Consider the following 22658-nt stretch of genomic DNA (forward strand, 5'->3'; position numbering starts at 1 on the left):
CAGTTTCTTTTCAACTCAGTAATATTACTTATGAATATAACCAAACATGCAGCAGTCTGATAGTTAAATGAATACAGGAAGGTATATTCTAATTGTGTTAAGAATTATACTGCCGGGGAGCGGGGTAGCTCAGTGGCACAAGCTCCTGCCTGGCAAAGGCAAGATCCTAAATTCATAATCTCTGGCACCAAAAAAAGAATTATATTGCCTTTTAGTTAACTTTTACAAAAAGTCCCCTTCCTGTGGTAATAAGAACTTTTATCAATGCTAAATATTAACTAAATTTATTATGCATAAAACAGGTACTCTAAATATACTATTAGTATGCTTTTGAAATAAAAACTCTAAAATGGAGACGTTATTTTGGATGCTAATTTAGAAGAAAACTATGATTTGGAAAGGTATGATAATTTGCTTTAAAGTAGATGGTCAACAAAGGGTATTCAAAATCCAGCTTAACTGATTTCAAATTCAGGTCTGTTTACACAGCAGTTATTTAAAAACTTTGTTTGCACTTTATATGTTATAAATTCAGGGAACATAGGGCCGAGGACTTAGCTCAGTGGCGTAAGCGCCTGCCTGGCAAGTGTGAGGTCGAGTTCAATCCCCAGTACCAAAAAAAAAAAAAAAAAATTCAAGAAACAGAATTTTATTTATACTTGTGAGAAAAAAACAACCATGGGAAATCTGCATTACAAACTAGTATATACTTATAAACTAATTCAAGAGACAAGAAAGAAGGTGAATCTTAGCAGTTATACACTGTTTTAAAAAACACAACCCATTACAGAGACATCAACCTTCTTTAAGAGGACCCTGGCCAGCTCAATTAGGTATCTGAGTTTCGCTTTTCCAAGAAAAAAATGTCTTTTGTCAGTATGTAGTTGTAGTTCCTTTTAGTGACTCCTGAGACTGACAAGTAGAAGACAGACAGAAAACAAACGATGGAAGGTAAAAACCAAAGACATGCCAGTGTCACCAGATGGCAGGCTTGTTACAAACAAATCTTCACTCACTCATTCATTCAATATTTATTTATTGAGGGTTTGCTATATGTATAAGGCAAAAAATAAACAAAAGATAATACCATGCACTTTCATTATCAAAAAACCCAAAAAACAAAAACAAAAACACTGCAATAAATATAAAGACAAAAACAATAATAATAAAAAAAAAGAATTTATTTTGGACGACTGCCACTAAACACACCGGGTAAAAGACTCCTTACTTCTATTTCTGCAGATTCCACCCGGTTTTCAATTATCTCAATACACTGTCTCTTAGCCGGTGGCTCCTCACTTATAACGGTTTCTTCAGCGATGTCCGTCGCAGGCACTGTTAACACTGCAATGAGAAATGCACGCATTCCTTCACTCTCAGAGGCCTTGGATAGAAATCAGACGCAGTAACTTCACTGATGCTGCTCATCGAAAATGCACACACTCCCAACAATCTCAAACACTGCCCTGTTCTTTGTATATTTCACTGTCTTGCTTCTGTACTGAAATTTACTTATTACTTACAGTATCTAGCTTTTAAATTCTGTGATACGTTCATTCACAGGACTGTAAAATAAAATATTTACCGAGCATATTTTGAGAGGTCTTACGCCCACCCCTACCTGTACAATCCCCTTACTAGTTTCTCATGTCCTTACACTGATTTATTTGGACACAAGTGTGCACATGCACTGACAGCACACCAACAGTGCACACTCAGACACACATGCCCAGCCACTGCTCTGCCCACATTCACCGCCTCTAAGCACACAGCCTCCTCCTGTGAGCGGTGTGTCACACTGTCACACCATACACCTGTCCTCCGCGATGACTGGGTTTTGTCCCATTTTTGCCACTTTTTGTAAGAAGGTAAACACAGACAGCTGCCCTTGCTCTGAACAGCAGGATCATGCCATCACCCATGGGCAGGCATTTTAAAATTTAATATTCAGTAGGGCCCGCTCACTCTTCTTTTCCAGAGTCTCCCTTATCTTTCCTTTCCTCTTCTCACCATCAATACAAAAACTATGTGATGAACTCCAGAAAAACTTGAGTTGTGTGGCCCCCTCGTTCCTGAATTATTCACATTCTGGGATTCTACCTCGAGACCAGGCTTTCCAAGACGTACTCAAGGTGAAACAGGTCCCACAGGTACCCTAGTCCACTGCTGACTGGTGTCCTTACGAGCAGAGTGGTCAGGACACAGATGCCACAAACACTGAGCAGCCCATGTGAAGACACGGCTGGGTGACCACATGCCAGTCAAGGAGAGGCCAACGCCATGAGGCTGGCCTGCAGCTTGCTGACAGAAAAGGTGTTTCTTCCGGCATCGTGCAGCCTGCTCGCTGCATTATGGCAGCCCGAGCAAACTTAACTGTCTTTTCTATGACACACCAAATTTACAAATTAACCAGAAAGTGTTTAACAACTTGATTCTGAGTCCTCTCTTCCAAAACCATGGCTTTCCTTTCATTTGTTGGTGGAGGAAACATTGGTGAACATGTCTAAAATCAGTAATTTTCTTCTGTATAATGTCACATTTTAGAGACAATTTTCCATCTGCTGTTTTTAAACAGACAGAAAATTTTTAAGTGTTTTCTTTGCTTGTAAATGATTAGAATTGGTTCTTTATAGTTTTAAAAAAGTACCAAGGCCTGATTCAACCCTTGGACCAGCGTTCAGCAAAAGGTCTGAGCAGGCTGGAGAGCGATCAGGCCCTCAAGCCAAAGGCTCCCTCTTCTATGCCAAGTCTGTCTCTTCAGCCCCACACCTCCTCTGCCCTCACAGCCAATCTTGGTGTAGAAGTTCACCTCCATCAGAGAACTTCCTTCCCTATCTAGAGACAGGCAGTCTCTGCAGCCCTGAGCGCTTTCTCTTCTTTGGGGATCGGCATGGTGCGTGTGCACATGCACGTAGGTTGGGGCTGGGGCAGGCCCACCCCATTCCGCACCTCCTCTCTGCCTGCCCAGAACTCTCCTCCCTCATCCTTATCCTCGCCAGCAGTACTTCCTTTTCAGGCCAGGCCTTCACTTTCTGCTACCCTCTTTCCCTGGTGATTTCTGGGCTCCTTCTTCTCCTCTCCCAATGCCCTACACCCCAGGCTTCCAGGCTGTGCTGGCCTTAGGTGCTCTGGGCAGCTCTTAAGTGTGGAACTTTGACGTTTTCTCAGACTTTTAATTCATCTGGGTTTTTGTTTCATTCATCTTGATATTCTTTGTGGTTTTTAAGAGGGAAAAAATGGGGTAAATTCTCCATAAACATATAAAAACTGCCACCATATTCCTACCATAAGCTCCAAGCTCAACTTGCTATTGCTAAAAGTCCACCATATGATACATAAACTGCCATGAAATGGTGCAAGAAAGCATTATCCAACACTGGTTCTGAATATCTCATTTTCTGTTTGGTGGTATTTAAGGACTGGGGATGGCACTCCAGGCCTTCACAGCGCACACCTTCTCTTCTTGTTTTTTTTTTAGATATCATGAATCAGACCAGTCTTGTGAAATTGCCCAGGTTGGGTTCAAACTCAATCTTTCTATCTTGACCTCTGAGTGGTGGGATTACAGCTACATACCATCATACCCAGCTCCAAACTCACTTCAGTTATCAGCCTAAGCAAGTGAAATTAGACAGACATCTGTTACAAAAGGTTGCAGAAATATAACTCAAGGGCAAAGTAAACACTTTGGAAAATACATCACAATTTCCTGAGAGGTAAAAATCGCATCAGCTTGGTATAAATGTCTACTAACCTTGCTGTCCATCAGGCATGGTCACAATGATGGGCTGGCCTATCCCACTGGTGGGAATAGAGTGCAGGTTTCCGAGCTGGATCCCATCTGTAACTATGGTGATGACTTGCTGACCCCCTGAGCTGACTACTTGCTGAATTGCACCATCCACGGACTCTGCTGTAACCACCTCCTCCGTGGCCACTACTGGAAGGAGGAAACATCAGTGAACATATCTAAAATTGCAGAGACAAGCGCAGGAAAGAGCGGCTAACGGCAGAAAGGCCATAAACATATGAATTTCTTTTACAAAGAGGCAAGACAAATCCTAGAACCTAGGGTCCAGCACACTTCTACGGCCAGAGGCCTACCTTCTACCTGTACAAGGGTCACAACACAAACTGAGAACACTAAAAATGCAAACAGCCTCTGCTTTGAATGCTCTCATTATTTCTGTCTGGCTGAAGTATAATCTAGTTTTGTCACCAAGCACTTAAGAAAATTTCAGAAATGTAGTCACAAAATGAAGTGTAGCACATAAAATAGCAATGTATTCAACAGAGTAAGGCTTTCACATACATTAACTATTGCTTTGATTTTTAAAAGCTATCCATATGAAAAAGAAATGTTCACTGGTTGAATGCTAAGTACAAACAGCAATATTTTAAACCATAGTCATGCATAAGAAATTTCTGAGATCACACAAAATCAAGGCATAATTCAAGAACTTTCATCTTTGCACTATTTATAATGACTGACATTAAATAATTGAGTTCTTTCCTTTCATCTAAAAGCTTTCTTTTTAAGTGGTGTGATAGTAAAGAAAAAATTAAAAGGAAACCAATTACAGAAAACAGCATGTCCCTACCGCCCCCAGAAACTTTAAGAATAACCCAACATGTAAAAGAGAAAGCTTAAAAGCCCCCCAAAATTAATTAAAAGCTCCCTAGATAAAAAGTAACTGTAACACCATAAGTATTCACTGATCTAATTAAAAAGTCAGGTTGTAGTACTTAGAGAGAGCTAGGTAACAGATGGCACTTTTGAAGGTATCTGAGATCCCTTATTCAGTTGACTTGTAAATTATAATGCCATAAAACTGAAATAAGGAACTGAACAACACTGTCCTTTGAAAAGTTCTGAAAGACGTAAAATTCTATACAGAAATATTTACATAAACATGTTCTGAAAAGATAACATTTAAAAGGTATACCTGCAATCCAACCTGAAAGAACCAAAACGACCTCATGAGGCAATTACCTGTGAAGCCAGTTCCATTTTTCTATCCTACTTTAAAAATAGACCAAAAGACAATGTGCCCCAGGTACCTGGCCCAAACTCCCCTGTTGGGGAACAAGTGGGAACTTTTAACAGCTGCCAGCCACCTTATACCTGCAACCCCACCTTACTAGCAGCTCACTGAAGCCGACCTGAAGATGAAAGTGCCCTCAGAATTCTAGTTGACATTACACAGCCGGAACACAAGAAGAATAAAGCTAAGCAAGGCAAAGTTGGCAACAGGGCCACAAGGCTATTTTTAAAAGGAACAGATAGTTGCACTGCAGACTGAAGAGTCACATCTTAAACAATTACAGTTCCACTCCCACAGCCCAAACTCCCAAACTCACTTCTCACGAGCTCCTTGCCAGCCCTTATTCACGCTCCAAACACAGTCCATCTCATTTCCGGCTGCGTTAGACCTCTGACTAAATACCTTCAGGACATTTTTCCTAAACCTACACGATAATTTACATGCCTGAATCATTGTTTATTTTGGGACAGGACTTTGATAACTCACTAATGGCTCTGGCCGGGCTCAAACTTGCCACCTTCCTGCTTCAGTCTCCTAAATGTTGGGATTACAGGCCTGTTCCACAGGCTCAGCACAACGATCATGTCCTGTATAATCTGACCCTGAACCACCTTGGGGTCAGCCATGCTGGCCCCTGGGTCCCCTGAAAACCTTTCTACCTCAAAAGCTTCACTTCCTAAAATGTTCTCCCCCAAATGTTTTCCCAATCCCTCCTCACCTCTCTAGAAAGGTTCCACGACCCACCCAGAAGTAGCTTGGAAACTCTGGCAAGAAGACGAGAACGTGACTGCCCTGGAACAGTGTAAGCCCAGGCTGGGCTTTTCCTCTGAATGCAATTCCTAACACACCACTGCCTGCCTCCTGTCTCTGCATCTTGGGATGGCATTCAGAAAGAAACAACACCCTCTCTTGGGTTGAGCTCCCTGCAGCCTTCCCCAGATCCAGTGAGACACCCACACATCAAGCACTGAACACCTGCAGTTACACCTCTCCTAACACCTGGAACCCAGGGAGCCTCTGGTCTTGCAAGAAAAGTGTCTGAACAGACTCTAGGAGGTTCTCCAGCGACGGCTGTTAGAACTTGTTTTGTATGATGAAACAGTTCTACTGAACTCACAAAAGCCAGACCAACTTAAAGGGCTCTTTTTCTCTCTATCTCAAGGCTGCCTGCAGTCTCCACTCAGAATACAGGCATCTGCTGCGATGTTCCACTCCGGCAGTGTTCATTAAAACACTTTGCTGGTGAAACAGGATACGTGCAGTAATACTAGTGCACTGATAGTTCTCACACCATACTTCCATCTATAGTCATTTAAAAATAGCAAGATGACAGCAGAACACTTACTGCCACAGCTTACTAAAAAAACTGAGACCCCTCTAGAAGACACAAACCAACGACAAACATTCAAACAGACACAATGCGCAGATCACCTGAAGAAAAGTGCCCCGGAAGAGTGAACCACCAGGGCTATAGACACGTGACCTTATTAAAAATGATTTGGCTTCCTCAAACCTGTTTCATCTTACATAAAATGGAGGTGCATGTAATATATTTTTCATATCCCAAATTTCTCATAGAAAATATACAAATTTTCAAACATTTCTAAAATCAGGAAGATTCAATTGATGGGAAAAGAAACAGGACAGCCAAGCAGCCAACAAGTCACCTGTGGCAGATTTACCTGCTCAGGAACCAGTGAGCAGCGGAAAGGGCCTGTACTCTGATCACACGCTGGGTGAGCTGTCACCCAAGTGCTACTGGCAACACCCTTACCTCAAGTTTTCACTTAATCCAAGCTCCTAATACCTTGGAAAGACGCCACTCTGACTCAGTCCTGAAAGGAAATTCCATTGTGTTCACAGAACAGTGCAGGTCCTGTCCAATAAAAACTAACTGAAATGACTGACTCTCCCAAACTGGACCACAATATTTTTAAAGGTAGAAGAAGTTTAAAAAGCTAGTGTGACCAATTCATTGAGCCAAAAAATCTAACTGTCAGCTGACTTTCAAGCAAAGCTACTTCATTTTCAGGTGCATGTACATGCAATCTAAATTTTAAAATGCCAAGTTTATGCAAACAGAAACCACCAATGAAATCAGTTTTTCTTTTGTCCTCTTTCTTTTGTGGTGTTGGGGACTGAACCACAGTCTCAAGCACAAGCATGTGCTCCACCAAGACTACATCTCAGTCTTGGAACTGGTTTTCTTTGACAAATTCTGCAGTTACAAAGGTGCTAAAGAAATCCAGAAGTCAGTTGTATTAGAATTCATAATGTTTTTGTTTAGTTTTAGTTCTTTTGGTACCAGGGGATCGAACTCAAAACCTCCTACTTGTCAGGCAGGCACTTACACTGCTAAGCTAAATCCCTGGCCCAGACATCAGTTACAAAAGCAGTTCATTAACGCATGACATACACTGCACGTGGCCAAAAGTAATGTAGAAAAATCTGAAGACTCTAATAAAAAGGACTTTAAAAATTTTTTTTAAAAAGGTTCGGATTATGATGCTGAAAAAGCTGGGGAATAAATATCAGTTATCATTAATTAGTTTTAAAAAAAAAAGACATAGGTAAGTTTTTTCTCTTCATAAGTTGAAGAGTCACTGAGATTGTAAGTAAGACATTTACAGCCAGTATGGTGATGCATGCCTGTAATCCCAGCACTCAGAAGGCTGAAGCAGGAGGATCACTCCAAGTTAGAGGTCAGCCTGAGCTAGAAAGTAAGAAATACTGCCTCAAAAAAAAAAAAAAAAAAAAAAAAAAAAAACCATTTACAGCAGTGCCTAGCACACAGAGTAAAATGTTCAATGTATTGTTATTACTGATCGAATCTTTTTTTTTAAAAAAAAAAAAAAACCACTAATTTAGCCAGGGATTTAGCGTCTGCCTGGCAAGCACAGGGCCCTGAGTTCAATCCCTGGTACCGCAAAAAAAAACAAAAAAAACCCCCACCAATTTTATAAATGACAACTATTCTTCACTATCATAAACAATGATCTAAACATAATGGCTTAAAACTACAGTAAGGATACTTCTTGGGGTTTAAATTTCTTGATTAAAAATATGTACATCAATAAATATTTCAGGTTGGGGCTGGGGATTTAGCTCAGCGGCATAAGCACCTGCCTTGCAAGCAGGCAGTCGTGAGTTCGATCCCTGGTACCAATAAAAAGGAAAAAGACAAAAAACAAAAAAACAAACAAACAAAAAAAACCAAGTATTTCAGGTCAGTGTAAAGCAAAGCTTGTCTGAACCAATTCACCAACACTGTGTGTCATCCTCTAGTTGGCAGACACTTATCATTTTAACACAACTGCTAAAACTTCAATTGATAAAACAACAATAACTTCATATAGAGCTAGGTTCTGTATGTAAATAACAAGTCACAAATTGGTAAAACATGGGACAAACTGGGTCCTCGGGTAGGCTTTCTGTGAAGCACTCAAGTCCGTTTAGTTGGCTGGCACTCAGCAGCAGGCACCAGCCCAGCCCGGCCCCTGGGCTGGACGTAGCCTCTCCCCTGCCTTCCAAGCCTCCCGTGGCCCTTCCAGTCCAGGCTTTCCGAAGTATCTGAATCTGTAGCTTCCACTCACACACGACTTGCTTTCCTAACCTGGAGTTTCTGAAGAACTGGACAGCGGAGCAGAAGCTTCAGCTAAGGCAGCTAATGTAGCTAATACTGATGTAGAGGAGTTTCCAAACTGGACAGCAGACACACCCGTTTCATCTGGAAGAACAGGAAAATGGGAACTTTTAACGAGCTTACTCCTATGCTTTGTTCTTGTGTCATATTGTACTTTACTCAACTCTTAAATAAAGCTTGGGTGGCATTAGTTTTCGAAAGATAATACTACAGTATATTTTGTAGTATCACCTTTCTTTAGATTAGAAAATTTTGCCAGTATAAAAGACAATAAAGTGGCTGATGGAATCTTACCCTGATTTTCCAAAAGTCCTTTCTTAAAAGGAGGAATACCTGCTACTGCACAAAATCCCAACAGCTGTCCTATATGCATCTCAATACCTGTTGCCTTGGATGAATTTTCTGAAGATACCAGACCTGTTAGGTTCACCACCCCTCCAGGTCCGATGATAAACTGCGGTGTCGCGGCGTGTATCGTCACAGTGTCAGGGCTCTCTGGGTTGGTGTTGATTTGGTTCTGCATAGCAATCTAGGCAAACAGTACCACAGAGTTTTTAGAATTATAACCAGAATGTGTGGCAGAAATGTACACATAAGGGAGCATTCTCTAAGAAGGACCACGTAATACAAGTGAAAACATGAACTGATGAACCGAGTGCAATGTAAAATAGTTATAAATTTATATTCCAAGATGCTGTGCTGAGTAAAGCAGCAAAACTCTGTTAGAGGAGAAATGAGAATCTGAACTGAATACTGAAAACATCCTGCTCTGTGGCAGGGAACGTATGAGTCGCTTCTTCCATTACCGCCGGCAGTATATCACCCTGTACACACAAAGCACAGCCTCCGATAAACAGGCCCCTACCTTTAGCCCCATCCCTGACTGCACGCCTGCCACATAAAGCAGCATGGGAAATTCACTTTTCCGAACCTAAGACGTCTTACATGTAACATACGGAAATTCAATGAAGTCAGATGATCTTTTTATACAAAAAGATAGGCAGGAAAAGGCACTAAGAGAATTTATCAATATCCTCTTGTAGAAAAGATAAGTAATGCCGGTTACAAGCAAAACAACTATGTCCACTTACAGATTCTTTAGAAGATGATGAAAAATAATCAGAATGATAAAGACTGTATCACTCAAAAGGCTCATTTTGGTAGCTAAAGTTTTTTTTTAACTTTTATTAACTAATTTATAATAGACTTTGAAAAATCATATGGTACCTAAATGTGCAGCAGAAATAAAAACACACAATTCCTGGAAAAAAGAATTCAGAAACCTAAACTCAGAAAGTAATCACCTTATCTAATCTTCTGCTACATGAAGACTGTGGTCTTCCCATCAAGAAATGAACAGTAATAAACAAAGAGGAAGTGCCACAGAAAAAGGCCTGCCTAAAATAAGTGACGTGCAAAGTAAAAAGCTACAAGCTTAAACATCTATTAGACAGAGACTCATCATACAGCTTCCCCTCCTTCAACTGGAAGCCAAGTTACCTGTAGTATCTCTGCTAAATCTTCATTTCCATTGTCTATTGAAATATCAAATGCAGTTTTACAAAATTTACTCTGCGTGTGTACATCAGCACCATATTTGATTAAAAGTTCCACCACTTCTTGATGATTGTGTTCCGTGGCCCAATGTAGAGCTGTCATCTTTAACATATCTTTTGCATTGACGTCAGCACCATGCTACAAAAAAATTTTTGAAACTTAAGATATTGTATATGATTAATATTTGAAATACAAAGAATTTCTGATAGGGAAATACTGGTTACTATGCTTTGAGGCAAGAACAAATACATAATAAAAGTCTCAGTGTGTGTTAAATACACGTTCCAGCTATTGTAACTTCTCTGTAGCTTTGTAACTTTTCTATCATGCTAATATTCCCACCAAATGCTTCCCTTATAATCTCTTGAAATGATGCTATTTTTTTTTTCCAGTTACTCAGCTTCAGACAGTTTTTTTCCTTTTAAATTACTAAGAATAGTGTCAGAGCTGGGTGTGGTGGCACACACCTGTAATCCCAACACTCAGGAGGCTGAGGGAGGAGGACCTTGAGGCCAGCCTGGGTGGTAAGTTCAATATCATCCTGAACTACACAGCAACGCTTAGTCTCAAAAAAAAGAACACCGTAAGAAGTAAAAGACAACTACAAACACTCCTCTAAACTGTCTAATGCTATGTTTCTCATTTATCCAAAACTATCCTTTGCTTTCAAAATCAGCACAACCTAAAGAAGACACTGTCCAACCTGACACCAGGAGACACGGGTGGCCACGACGCACTTGAAGCCAGCTAGTCAGATCAAAGACGTGCACATTTATGTATAAACACTGGAACTCAAAGACAGTACCAAAATATAGAATGTGAACTATCTCCATCATTTTGTATTTATTTCATGTCAACATGAAAATGTTTTGGATATGCTAAGGTAAATGTAATATTAAAATCAATTTTTACTTCAGAAGTAGCTAAAGAATACTTAGAATCACATGTGATTTGCAATTATGGTTTGCGCAGATTCACCTAGAAGTCAGGATGCAAGGGTCAGAACAATGTCTACTGCTGTGTCAGAATTTTCTCCATCACCCATTGACATTTGGATGATTAAAGATAAATCCCCATCTGTATTCATTGTTAATCATCAATGCTTTACATTCTTTTTCACGAGCATTTTTAAGACAAAGCCATATCAGGACAAAGCTGTAGATCCTCACCCAAAGCACTGTTTTTAACTGTCTGATTTAATGAAGAGCATCCTCCAAAGAAGTTTTTCCCCCTCACCACAGAAAATGTTCCAATCATTTTAATCTGATGGCTTATGCGCAGAATGAGACACCATAGATAAAACTGGAAGTAGACATTCAATAAAACTTAGGGCCTCAGTGGCATAAGTGCCTGCTTGACAAACACAAAAGTTGTAACTTCGATCCACCCTCCCCCCCAAAAAATAGCTCTCTTCTTCTTAGAAAGCCAGGAAGTCTTGGTGGGACTGAGAGCAAACAGATACCACGTACCTTAAGCAAGACCTCCACGATGCTGGCATGGCCCTCAGAGGCCGCCATGTGCAGGGGCGTCCGGTCCACTTTGGTCCTGGCATCCCTGCTCACGCCGGCTCGCAGGAGCACCTCTGTGGTGGAGTAGTGGCCATACTGCGCTGCCAGGTGCAGTGGAGATGTTCCCAGCTGGCATGGGAAACACAGGAACAACACACAAACTCACAGCTGCGCTTAAGACGTCTCTGCTACCGCACTGTTTTACAGCTTCTTTTTGCACAGTAAGCAGACTATACCATCTGCACAGATAACAGTAACTTGAAACTCAAAAAAAGTTACTTGATTGAAGCTCATTATAACGTTACAGAAGCCTTCAAGAATTCCCATTACTCTATTTAGGAAGAAAAGTTGTATTTCCTTTAATTCAAACTTTCATTGTTTTTTTTTTTTTTTTACCAAAATTAATTTCATTAAGTAAAATTTATTTCATTACAAATTTAGAAATAATCAGGGTTTGAGAACCTTTCTGCGTATTAGAATGTTTTATGTTAATAATAGAAAATTTGGTAAAATAACAAGTTCCATTTGCCCATAAAATTCACCTAAACGCAGCAGTGTACATTTTTATAGTAAGTGAACCAAAACAAACTCTGATCTTTCATAAAGGGATTCAGAGTCACTCCTGAAAGGAAAACTGATGTATTTGCCAAGGAGTCCAACAGAATCAAGACAGATCAGGTCTGCAACTGGTTCTGTGGGTCAACATCACAACAAAGAGGAAGCACTGTACTAACAGGCGAGGAGGAAGTGCCACTAAGATCAGAGACAGGCACAGCAGATGTGAAACACAGACCAAGTTCTACATGTGCACGGACAGGCACTGACAATCCCTGCAACTCTGACCACCAAGTCCCCGGTGTTGCAAGGAGTGTATCTCACCAGAGCACCAATCTGCTAAGACTACCGTGCAACACACAGCACTATGCTTTCTCAGGAGCTTCTGTGGAACACGCTGTCCTAAGAACGTCACACACTGACCCATTTCACCTCTTCATAATGCAGGTGAGGCTGCTGCCCTCTGTGACAGTCAGAGAATCTAAGGCACAACACTTCCCAGCTGGCCTCAGGTCACACAGGGAGCTGTAACACCACACTGGTTGCGTGCTCTCAGTGCAGAAACTCAGTGCAAAAACTGAACTCACTGACCTTGGAAACGATTATTTCGGTGCCACCAAAACTATGTGATTTCAAGGGAAGGTCATCCTAGCAGACCGAAGTCAATTCCTGATCATTCCTTTTCCACGGCTGGTCATATTTTCCTATAGCTAGCACTTCCTATGTGCTTCAATTCTCTGTTCATTATTTTTTTTTGTGTGTTCTGGATATAGAGGATCACTATTTGCCCAGGCTGGCTTCAAACTGTCATGATCCTGCCTCAGCCCCCCGAGTGGCTGGGAATATGGCATGTGCCACCGAGGACAGCTTACAGTATTAAATTCTAATACTTAACAAAAGTACTTAACAGTATATCTATCATGAGTTTCTCCTCAATGTGCCACAGGGATCCACTCTCTGTTGTTGGGTCTTTGTGTTGAGTGTTATTTGTTTTCTTGAGACTTTCCCTTTTGGCGATGAAAAAATTCCGTACCTATATACACATACATGTATGCAGTTTAAAGAAAAGGCAAACAAAAACACTGCCAGGAAATTAAAAGCTTGCCATAGGTCACTCCCTAATTATACCCCACCTCAGCTCCAGGGATAAGGACTACTCAGAATTGTATAGCCAACACTGCTTTGTTTTTCTGTGTATCACTACCACCCCTAAATGATACATTTTGGGCTAGCCCATTTGAACCTTATTTTGAACTTGTGATCCTCTTGCCTCTGCCCCCTGGAATTACAGGTAAGTGTCAGCATACCCAGCTATGAATCTTCTTTAAAAAGAATTCCACTGCGTGTGTCTCTTGATGACTTCCACTGGCCTTCTGCTTAACATTAGGGTCGTAAGACTAACTCATGCTTATCACTGTCAAAGCCATTCACTCATTTTCTCAGCTCTACAATATTCCATTCAACCAACAAACATTTGGGCTGTTTCATTTTGTCATTATGAATAATACTGCTGGCAAGTACAGTCTTACAGGTATCTTAAAAAACATCAACAAGACTCCCCTCTACTGGGAGTACCCTCAAAGTTCAACCACTGTCTCACAGGTGGACGTACTGAAACTCACTAAGTTCTGCCAGACTGCCCCACAAAGGACCACATGGATCCACACCCCCCGAAAGCATCTGAGAGCTCCCATCTCACAAGTCCACACCAAGGCTGGGTACGCCAGACATCTGCTGTCACACTGGGCAGATATTTAAAAGCATTTCACGATTTCGCTTTGCATTTGCCCCGGCCTTAACACAGACGAGCACCCTGCCTGTTTAGTGGCCATCCAAACTCTCCTAATAGAGTGCCACACTGGGACATCTGACCAGTCTTCTACGCCTGTCTGTCTTTTTATTACTGACCCACGGTGCTGCTTGCACACCATGAACATTAATCCTTTTTATTATGACCTTTCTGTCTGGATGGCTTGTCCTCCAGTTTACTAATTTTCTCTTCATTTCCTTTTAACTTGTTACTGAAATCTTATCTTCCTGGGGAGGTCTGCCCTGCTTCATTTGTTACAGCAGGTTACGGTTCACAGTGCTTTGTAAAAGTTCACATGTTCAGGGGCTGGGGATTTAGCTCAGCGGCATGAGCGCCTGCTTTGTAAGCAGGCAGTCGTGAGTTCGATCCCTAGTACCGATAAAAATGAAAAAGACAAAAAAAAAAAAAAGTTCACATGTTCAGCTGCTGGTAACCATTTTGTTTCCTTTGGAATTTCACCAGTGGATATACTGCTAGGATGCGGGTAGGTTCCCCCAGCGAGATCAACCATTTGCTTCTGCCAGGAGCCTGAGATCATTCCTAGTGCAACGATCACTTCAAATTCACTTCTCAAAAAAAAAAAAAAAATCACTTCTCAGTTTCTGCTTTTGTTTCTTTGGTACTAGGGATCAAACTCATGACCTCAAGCTTGCCAAGCAGGTGCTTATGCCACTGAGCTGAATCCCAGGCCTTCAGTTTCCATTCTTAAAGAATACAAGAATTATGAGTACAGGCTGCAGACATGCAGGCATGGCTTTTAATTTCAAATTTTTACTGATAATTTTTCCCCTCTTGGTTCAAGTTGGTCTATTTTTTTTAGTAGTCCTGGCACAGGCGCAGACACAGGAGGTGGGATGTGGATAGGATCCTTACACAGGTCCTGCTCACTAGGATTCCCAATGCCATGCCAGTTAAGTGAGAACACCCACAGGCAAAACCTAAGTTCTGCAGATACTCACTGGATAAACTGTCTCCAAGTTTTAGCCTGCACTCAAGTGTTTCACATTAATAAAAGTTTATTTTCTATGCCAGTAACGCACTTAAAATTTTTTTCTTGAAAATATCTAATGAAAAATCCTTTATCTCTCTCTCTCTCTTTTTTTTTTTTTTTTGTCTTTTTGAGACAGGGTCTTGCTATGCAGTTTAGGCTGGCCTTGAGCTCCCTTTGTAGCCCAGGCTGGTCTCAAACTCACAAGGATCCTCCTGCCTCAGCCTCCTAAGTGCTGGGATTACTGGCGTGAGCCACCATGCCTGGCTCAAGCCTTTATCTCTTGATATGTTTGAAACTGTCCACAGTAAGAAACTTTTATCTTACATTAAAAAATAAAATAACAATGATAAGTGAATGAAAAAGGAATGAAAAATTTGGAATTTTTAATTGTTATCAGCAGAAGGGTTCGTCCAGATTCCCTGCCCTCCACATTCCCAGAACTATTCCTTTTAGTTTGCCCCTGAAATTGGTTAATTTTTCCTCTTCTTCCTACAACTGCATTCCCTAGTGACTTAGAATTCTTCCCATTCCTTCCTTCTCCTTGATCAAGCATGCAGAGTTTTACAACTCTTGGTTTTAAAACTTACTGGTTTAAGCATACACTTTTTAGCACTTACAATTCTTCTTCTTCTTCTTTTTTTTTTTTACAATTCTTATCTTTACTATTACTTTCTGAATTATAAATTCTACCTGTGCTATTTGTAAGACCTTTACATTAAATCCAATCAGCTCAGTCTTACATTCATTCTATCCCATCTGATAGCGTATCATAGAAGAGAGAACTTTGGACAGAATATTTGGATATGGTTGTCAAACTAAAATGTTAGGAGCCACTCATTTTAAGATAGTTAGTTATACTTTTAAAATAGGAAACAAATTCACAACAGTACCATCTGCAAACATAATGCCAACTAAATTTTTATCTGAAAAATCCCTCCAAATATAAGCAGGGAAAGCAGGAAGAAGCAGCCACAGCAAAGTCATTCTTTACCCAGTCTGTGGTGAAAGGAGCTCCATTTGCCATCAAAATACGAACTTCATCATCTTGACCTGCTCGTGCCGCTTCTAAAAGCTTCTTTCCCAAATCTACCAGGGACATCTAAACAGAAGAGATAAAGTGAAGGTCAAATCTCCATTTGTACATCGTGATCATGACATGACTTCTCCCTTCTTGTCTTTAGTAGTAAGTGCATTCTTAGTTATCTTTAACGGGTGATATTATGGTTAACCTGAAAGTACAGATCACACAGAAGCAATTTACACCCCAGTTTTTGAAATGTATTTTACTTGTTCATTAAGTTTGGGTTTGTTTGTTTGGTACCAGGAGTTGAACTTAGGACCTTTTACATGCTATACAGGCACTATGCCACTAAGCTATATCCCCAGCTCAGCTCATTAAGTTCTTATCTAGTATAAAATTAGTCAGAAGTGTTCCAAACACAGCTGGTAAAAGACAAAAGAGGTAAATGAAACGAAAGAGAAAAGCTGGCCTAACATTTAAAACTGGCAACTGCTTTTCCTGTAAGAGTACATAGCAAGGTAATTTTCATGTAAGTAAATAAGATACAAGACTATGTCTTCAGTTATTTATGCAAGTGAAATTAAATCTATAACTTATTTTTGCAAGGGTAGATGTGTTGAATTCTAAAGTATGTATTTCCTACCTTTGTAAATGCACTTAAGCTCGTTCAGAAAAGAGCATAATCATGATTCATCAAAACAGTGAAAAGGGAATCTGAGAAAGTACGAGTAGCATCTGTCTCACTGAGCAGCTGGAATTACCACTGTATCTTGAATACAGGGTCTCTGGAAAGGAAGTGAGGAAGCATTTTATTCAATAAAAAACATCAAAAGGTGTCTGAAAAAGGTCATGGCACGAGGACATAAGTAAAGAAAGATCTGAATGTACCAGGGGTGCTCGGATTCAGAATGATGATTCTGAAGAAGTCTGCAACCACGGAAAGATTACCCAGCTGGAAGACTGCTCAACATTAAGATAGCAGCCCCCTGAAGGAAATGCAAACAGGCAGGATTCCGGTCTGCGGGAAGGGAAGGGAGGAGACATGGAACCTCAAAGAGGTGTGCACAGTAAGAATGTGCCTGAGGTGTGAATCTGTCTTACCTTACTGCACTCTAGGAGTGTTAGATGAGTACAGTAGTCAAGCAGACATGAGCTACAAGTGGAATGATAGGCTGATTGTTGTAGCCCAGGCTCCTGCGAATGGCTATTATTCAAGGAGAAGAGGGGAGTGTGAGACACAAGTGAGCAGATACAGCTTGAAAAGGCTGTTCTGCCAGGGACAGGATGTTACGATGTAATCAGAAGGGATGTTAAGAAACCTAAAAGGGTAACTGTAGGAAAAATGCCCGAGAGGAAAACACACTAAGTCCTTCTATTTTTGAGATTCTATGGGAACAGCTAGCCCAGGAGTGACTGACTGACACAAGGAGGCTTGCACAGTAGTTAGGTAAGCTGCACACACCTGAAACAAGCATCTATCACGGGGACAGGACAATTTCCTGCAAGGGTGCCATCGGCAATGACAAAAATAACTCACATAATAGTCTACAGCGAAGATTAAGAAAAACATACGTGTTTGTGGATTTTACATGAGGCTTTTAAATGTGCCTTTTTAAAGCTGGGCGTGGTGGCTCACGCCTGTAATCCCAGCACTTGGGAGGCTGAGGCAGGAGGATTGTTGCAAGTTCGAGACCAGCTTGGGCTACAAAGTGAGTTCAAAGCCAGCTTAAACTGTATAGAGACCCTGTCTCAAAAAGACCCCCAAAAAAGTGCTTTTTTTTTTAATAACACGTGACATTTTGACCTCTGAATTTCTGATTTCCTTTTCTTTTAACTTTCATTTTCTCAAGAAAAATTTCAACAAAGTCCTTTACCCCATTATGGGTAGTAAGATCCTTAAAGAGATCATTGTGATGTTTTTTCCCTTTAGAAAAAGTGTAGTGGCTTGACAGTAAAAATTAACATTATATTCAAAACTAAAAAAAAACCCAAAAACCAAAAACCCTCAATAATGATTTCCCATTAAAGGCTGAATAAAGAAAATAAAAAATGAAAATTAACCTCTCTCCTACACAAGTAAAGTCTATCCTGGCCCCACTAACAAATACATTATCTACACTCCAAATATACTAGTTTTCATAGAAACCTAACTCTAATATGACATGCATCTTTGAATGTATTTTTAAACACTTCATACAGAAAATAAACCTGTTTGCTTTCCTTACGCCTACTTAGTGTTACATGGTACAGCTTTCAGGATCTCTTTAATAAAGGGGCTATTCAGGTTTTTTTCTTATGTCTGAAATTAACTGCCCTTAACTTATAGATTTGTAGGGGCTGGGGATTTAGCTCAGCAGCATAAGTGCCTGCCTTGCAAGCGCGTGGTCGTGAGTTTGATCCCTGGTACCAGTTAAAACAAAACAAAACAAAACATATGAGCAAACTTATATAGATTTGTAAATATTCTTATCTACAGTGCAGCTATGGACATCTCTCTCCTTTCTGAAATCTGATTTCCAATCTTTCCATGTTTTCTCTTTGAAATCGCATTCTTTTTATGGGAAGATAAATATTTAAGTCTCATAAAAATGTGAAATGTTCATGTATTAAGAAATTAAGCAAAATAAAATCCAAAGCAGAAAAGGATGTTTACCACAAAAATGACTAGAAGAATTATTGTTTTAGTTATTTTAGAAGTATATTTCAAAATGAAAAAGGAGGAAAGTCACCAAGAGCTCAATACGTCTGTATTTTGAAAAACCATATGGCTGTATATTAAAAGAGAAAACAAGTAATTTACAACCATAAAAAATGTTCATGATCTCTGATGGCCACATAAATGTAAGTAATTTTAAAATAATGTGTAGTGTAGTCGCCGCAGGGTAAACAGGTACCTTCATACACTGACATCTCAAGTATGCTGAGTAGCAATACAAAAAGATCAGTTTTAAATCGTTTCAACAAATGTAACAAAAATTAAGAGTGTTCAAGCCTACAGTCCCATGATTCCACTTCTGAGAATCTAAAAGAAAAATATAAACAAATATTTATTAGCACTGAAATAAAACAGTGAAGCAGCTGACCAAATCGATTTCTCCAACTGCCTTATTCAAAACATATCATTTCAGCACGTAGGGTACATCAGTTCCTCTGATCTTAAAACTCCATGGCAGGACAGCTGTGCAGTAGATAACTCCATCTGGATACTCAGGAATCAGTGGGTCTTAATGGAGACTGTGCTGCCCCCTAGTGGGCCTTCTGTGTATTTATGAAGGTATCTTAGGCATTAAAGATTAGGAAGCCATACTACAGCATTTCATAGAGGATGGCTGAGTGCAAATGACTTTATGTAGACTTTACATACAGGTGTGAGCATCCTACTACATCCTGTGTCATTTAGTACATCTTCTTGAGTATTTACAGTAACACAAATTTAATGATACATCATTTCCCTTCTATTTCTCTTCTTTCTTATACGCAAAACATGAACCATTCAAGTAGGAAATATTAGCTCTGATTTTTCTCTCTTCATATTAACACAAACAGCAATATACTGTAAGAGTCCAAAGGATCTAATAAGACTGGTAATCAATGAGAAGAAACTGCACACAAGATCAAGCAAGACCCAGATCTAAGATGCTCTGACTTTCTAAGAAAACTGGTAAAACTTTAACAAAAAATATCAAAACACAGCAACCATTTCTGATTCTCACTGAAAAGAGTCATTCACTTCAGAATGGAATAATTCTAACTCTTCCGGGAGCTCAATTTTTGCGTTAGCAACACAACTGGCCTGGAGCCCACAGCTCCATACCAGGCCCCCAGCTGAGCCGCTCCACGTCTGCACACTGAACCCTCACAGATAAAGTACCAGACTTCAAGAGCACTGGGCAAAGGGGTAGTGATTAAAAAAAAAACAAAAACTTGTTTCTTAATGTGGCTAATAACTTTACCTCCAATAAAATGAAGGAATATAATTTAATTTGATAAACTTTAAAGAATGTCAAAAATGCTGACAATAGGCATGTGGCACTTCAGGGTCCATCCGTCCTTTCCCCCCTACCCCTTAAGAGTCTTTTCTTGTTGAAGACAAACCATCAATGCCACTAGAATGAATCTACCGTGAATTTCTTTACCAGCTCTAAAATGCATATTCCAATCTGACATAGGTCATTATGTTTAATCCAATTAAAATGCATTTTTAGTAAGATGTACAGAGAAACTTCAAAATACAGTCGCAGCACTGTAAGCCTTTTGCTCATACGTGCAGAGAGAGCCATCTAGTGGTAACAGCTGTTACCACTACCAATAACATACTGAAGCGCAGAGCCACAGGGTGTACTGGATATGAAAATGGTGTATCAAACTGGGTCCATGTAAACGGTCACTAGTACTCATTAAACAAGAGTATGAATAAAAACAAAAAAAAATTAAGCCTATTTTGATATACTTAGTAAACCCTGATTGATTTACAGTGAATTTTTAGAATGAACTTGCTGTATTGTTTTTGTGCTCAACAAGTACAATTACAAGGCAGGTGTGGTGGCTCACGCCTGTAATCCCAGCACTTGGGAGGCTGAGGCAGGAGGATCTATGCGAGTTTGAGATTAGCCTAGGCTACAAAGTGAGCTCAAGGCCAGCCTGGACTGCATAGCGAGACCCTGTCTCAAAACGACAAAAAAAAAAAAAAAAAAAAAAATACAATTACAAATTCAATGAAGATCCTTCAGTTTCATCAAGCAATATGGTGCCAAGCCTTTAAGATGTTTACACGCTGATGCAGCAATTCTACTCCTATAAACCCATCACAAGTATCTGAAATGGGCTTGGGATTTAGCTCAGTGGCATAAGCGCCTGCCTTGCAAGCAGGCAGTCGTGAGTTCGATCCCTGGTACCGATAAAAAAAGAAAAAGACCAACAACAAACAAACAAACAAGTATCTGAAATATATTCATAGTCATGCTGTTTAAAACAGAGAAAAACAAATGCCTGCCTTAGTTACTTTTCTCACTGCTAAGATAAAGTGCCTGGCACCCAAAGTTAAAGGGAAGAACAGTACATGGGGGCAGAAGACAGCAAAAGCAAGCCAGCCAGGAGCCTTAACAGCATCTTTCTGCCCCTTTTCCTTAATCCAGACTACTTGTATAGGGCACCACTGACACCCTTAATCCTAGTGCCCTTGAGCCTAGCACTGCACCATGAATTAATCTCAGCATCACACATTCTAGATCCAGTCACCTCTGAAAAAGCCCCACCTAGGACCACATGAGGATTTGGGGGACATCTGGACACAAGCCATAACAATCCTTAACTACAAACAACGGTTTAAGGCAATTAAGATGTAATGAACTACTATAGTCTATTATTTTTTATTTTATTATGTGAAACTTTGAGCATGTAAGAGAGTTGACAGTAGTATAAAGAATTCTTTGAGCTACCAACTCAAGTATCAGCAATTTCAAGAGCAAGTTCTAGAGTTCAATTCAGATACAAAAACAAAAAGTATTATCAATTTATAGCCAATTCACTTGCCACTCTTATATTCGATTTTGAATTATTAGACAACATATATTTTAGTGCAGATCTCTAAAAAATAATACTATACTATGTAACAACTTAAGAATCAGGACTGTAATTCATCATGGTCTTAACTATGTCAAAAAACACAATGAAAAATATCTAGAAACAATATAGCATAGTAACAATAAATATTTCCCTTTTATAATGTCTCTATGTTGCAAGTTTTCCATAGAGTACATGCTATGCATGTAATTAAAAACAAAGTAAAAACTTTCCAGCAAAATTAAAGGTAACTTATTAAACCCTGAAGGTAAAAAAAATTAAAAAAAAATCAGACATTGAGGAGCAGTTTTAAATAGTAAAAAAGGTAAATGTGACTCCAAGGAAAAATTTAATATTGTAACCATACGTGTAAGTACCAAAGTACACTTGGGCATTAGAATTAAGTTGTCTACATTCTCCTAAAAAAAACTTTTGAGGGCCAGGGATGTAACTCAGTGGCTGAGCACTTGCCCAACTGGTTGTGAGGCCCCAGCTCCAACAGGGAGGGAAGGAGGACAGGAGGGAGGAGGGGGGGGGAGAATCAGTTCAACCACAGAAATAAACTCTAACACCTCATGAATCTTATTATGGCTATTGTCTCCTTTAAACTGAGGAGCCCTACTGAGGTCTTCAATGCCTCTATTTTGCAAAGCAAAGGCAAGTAAAAAATAGAAACATCTGCCAAAGAACAGTAGCTTTGATATGAAGATAAGATCCACATTTTTAACCTTTCTTCTTCTTAGGTCCAGAGTCAAAGAACAGGGGAACCTGCTGGGACAGAAAGAAGGCTGCCCTCCCAGGGTTTAAGCCTGTCTCCTGTGTAATTCCCTCTGAAGGGAAAAAAGCATCATTTCAACTCAGGTACATGTGGGTTTCCCAATTCTGATTTTTTCTGGTAAGGTTTTCTCCTTTTTTTTAAACATAGAAAAAAAAAAATCTCCCATATAGCCTTCTTAAAAAAAAAAA

The 22658-nt window shown here is 39.9% G+C and overlaps 1 protein-coding gene across 9 annotated transcripts in view; it reads right to left on the bottom strand.

Annotated features, from left to right (window-relative positions):
• The window catches only part of Gabpb1 (GA binding protein transcription factor subunit beta 1), a 47261-nt gene that overhangs the window by 5580 nt on the left and 19023 nt on the right, over positions 1-22658 (bottom strand). For 5 of the 9 annotated variants that reach the window (XM_063248578.1, XM_063248582.1, XM_063248574.1 and 2 more), the window contains 7 exons: positions 16101-16208; positions 11715-11882; positions 10189-10383; positions 9070-9217; positions 8659-8772; positions 3755-3940; positions 1229-1344 (listed from right to left, as the gene is read on the bottom strand). In XM_063248578.1, coding sequence (XP_063104648.1) covers positions 1229-1344; positions 3755-3940; positions 8659-8772; positions 9070-9217; positions 10189-10383; positions 11715-11882; positions 16101-16208 — 1035 coding nt within the window. Of the gene's footprint in view, positions 1-1228; positions 1345-3754; positions 3941-8658; positions 8773-9069; positions 9218-10188; positions 10384-11714; positions 11883-16100; positions 16209-19024; positions 20781-22658 lie in introns of those variants that run through there. The other 4 variants (XM_063248572.1, XM_063248600.1, XM_063248569.1 and 1 more) reach the window with 4 other exon arrangements.

Source organism: Cavia porcellus, unplaced genomic scaffold, assembly GCF_034190915.1.
Source record: "Cavia porcellus strain 051 isolate PalLab524CR breed Dunkin Hartley unplaced genomic scaffold, mCavPor4.1 scaffold_1, whole genome shotgun sequence".
Lineage (NCBI taxonomy): Eukaryota > Metazoa > Chordata > Mammalia > Rodentia > Caviidae > Cavia > Cavia porcellus.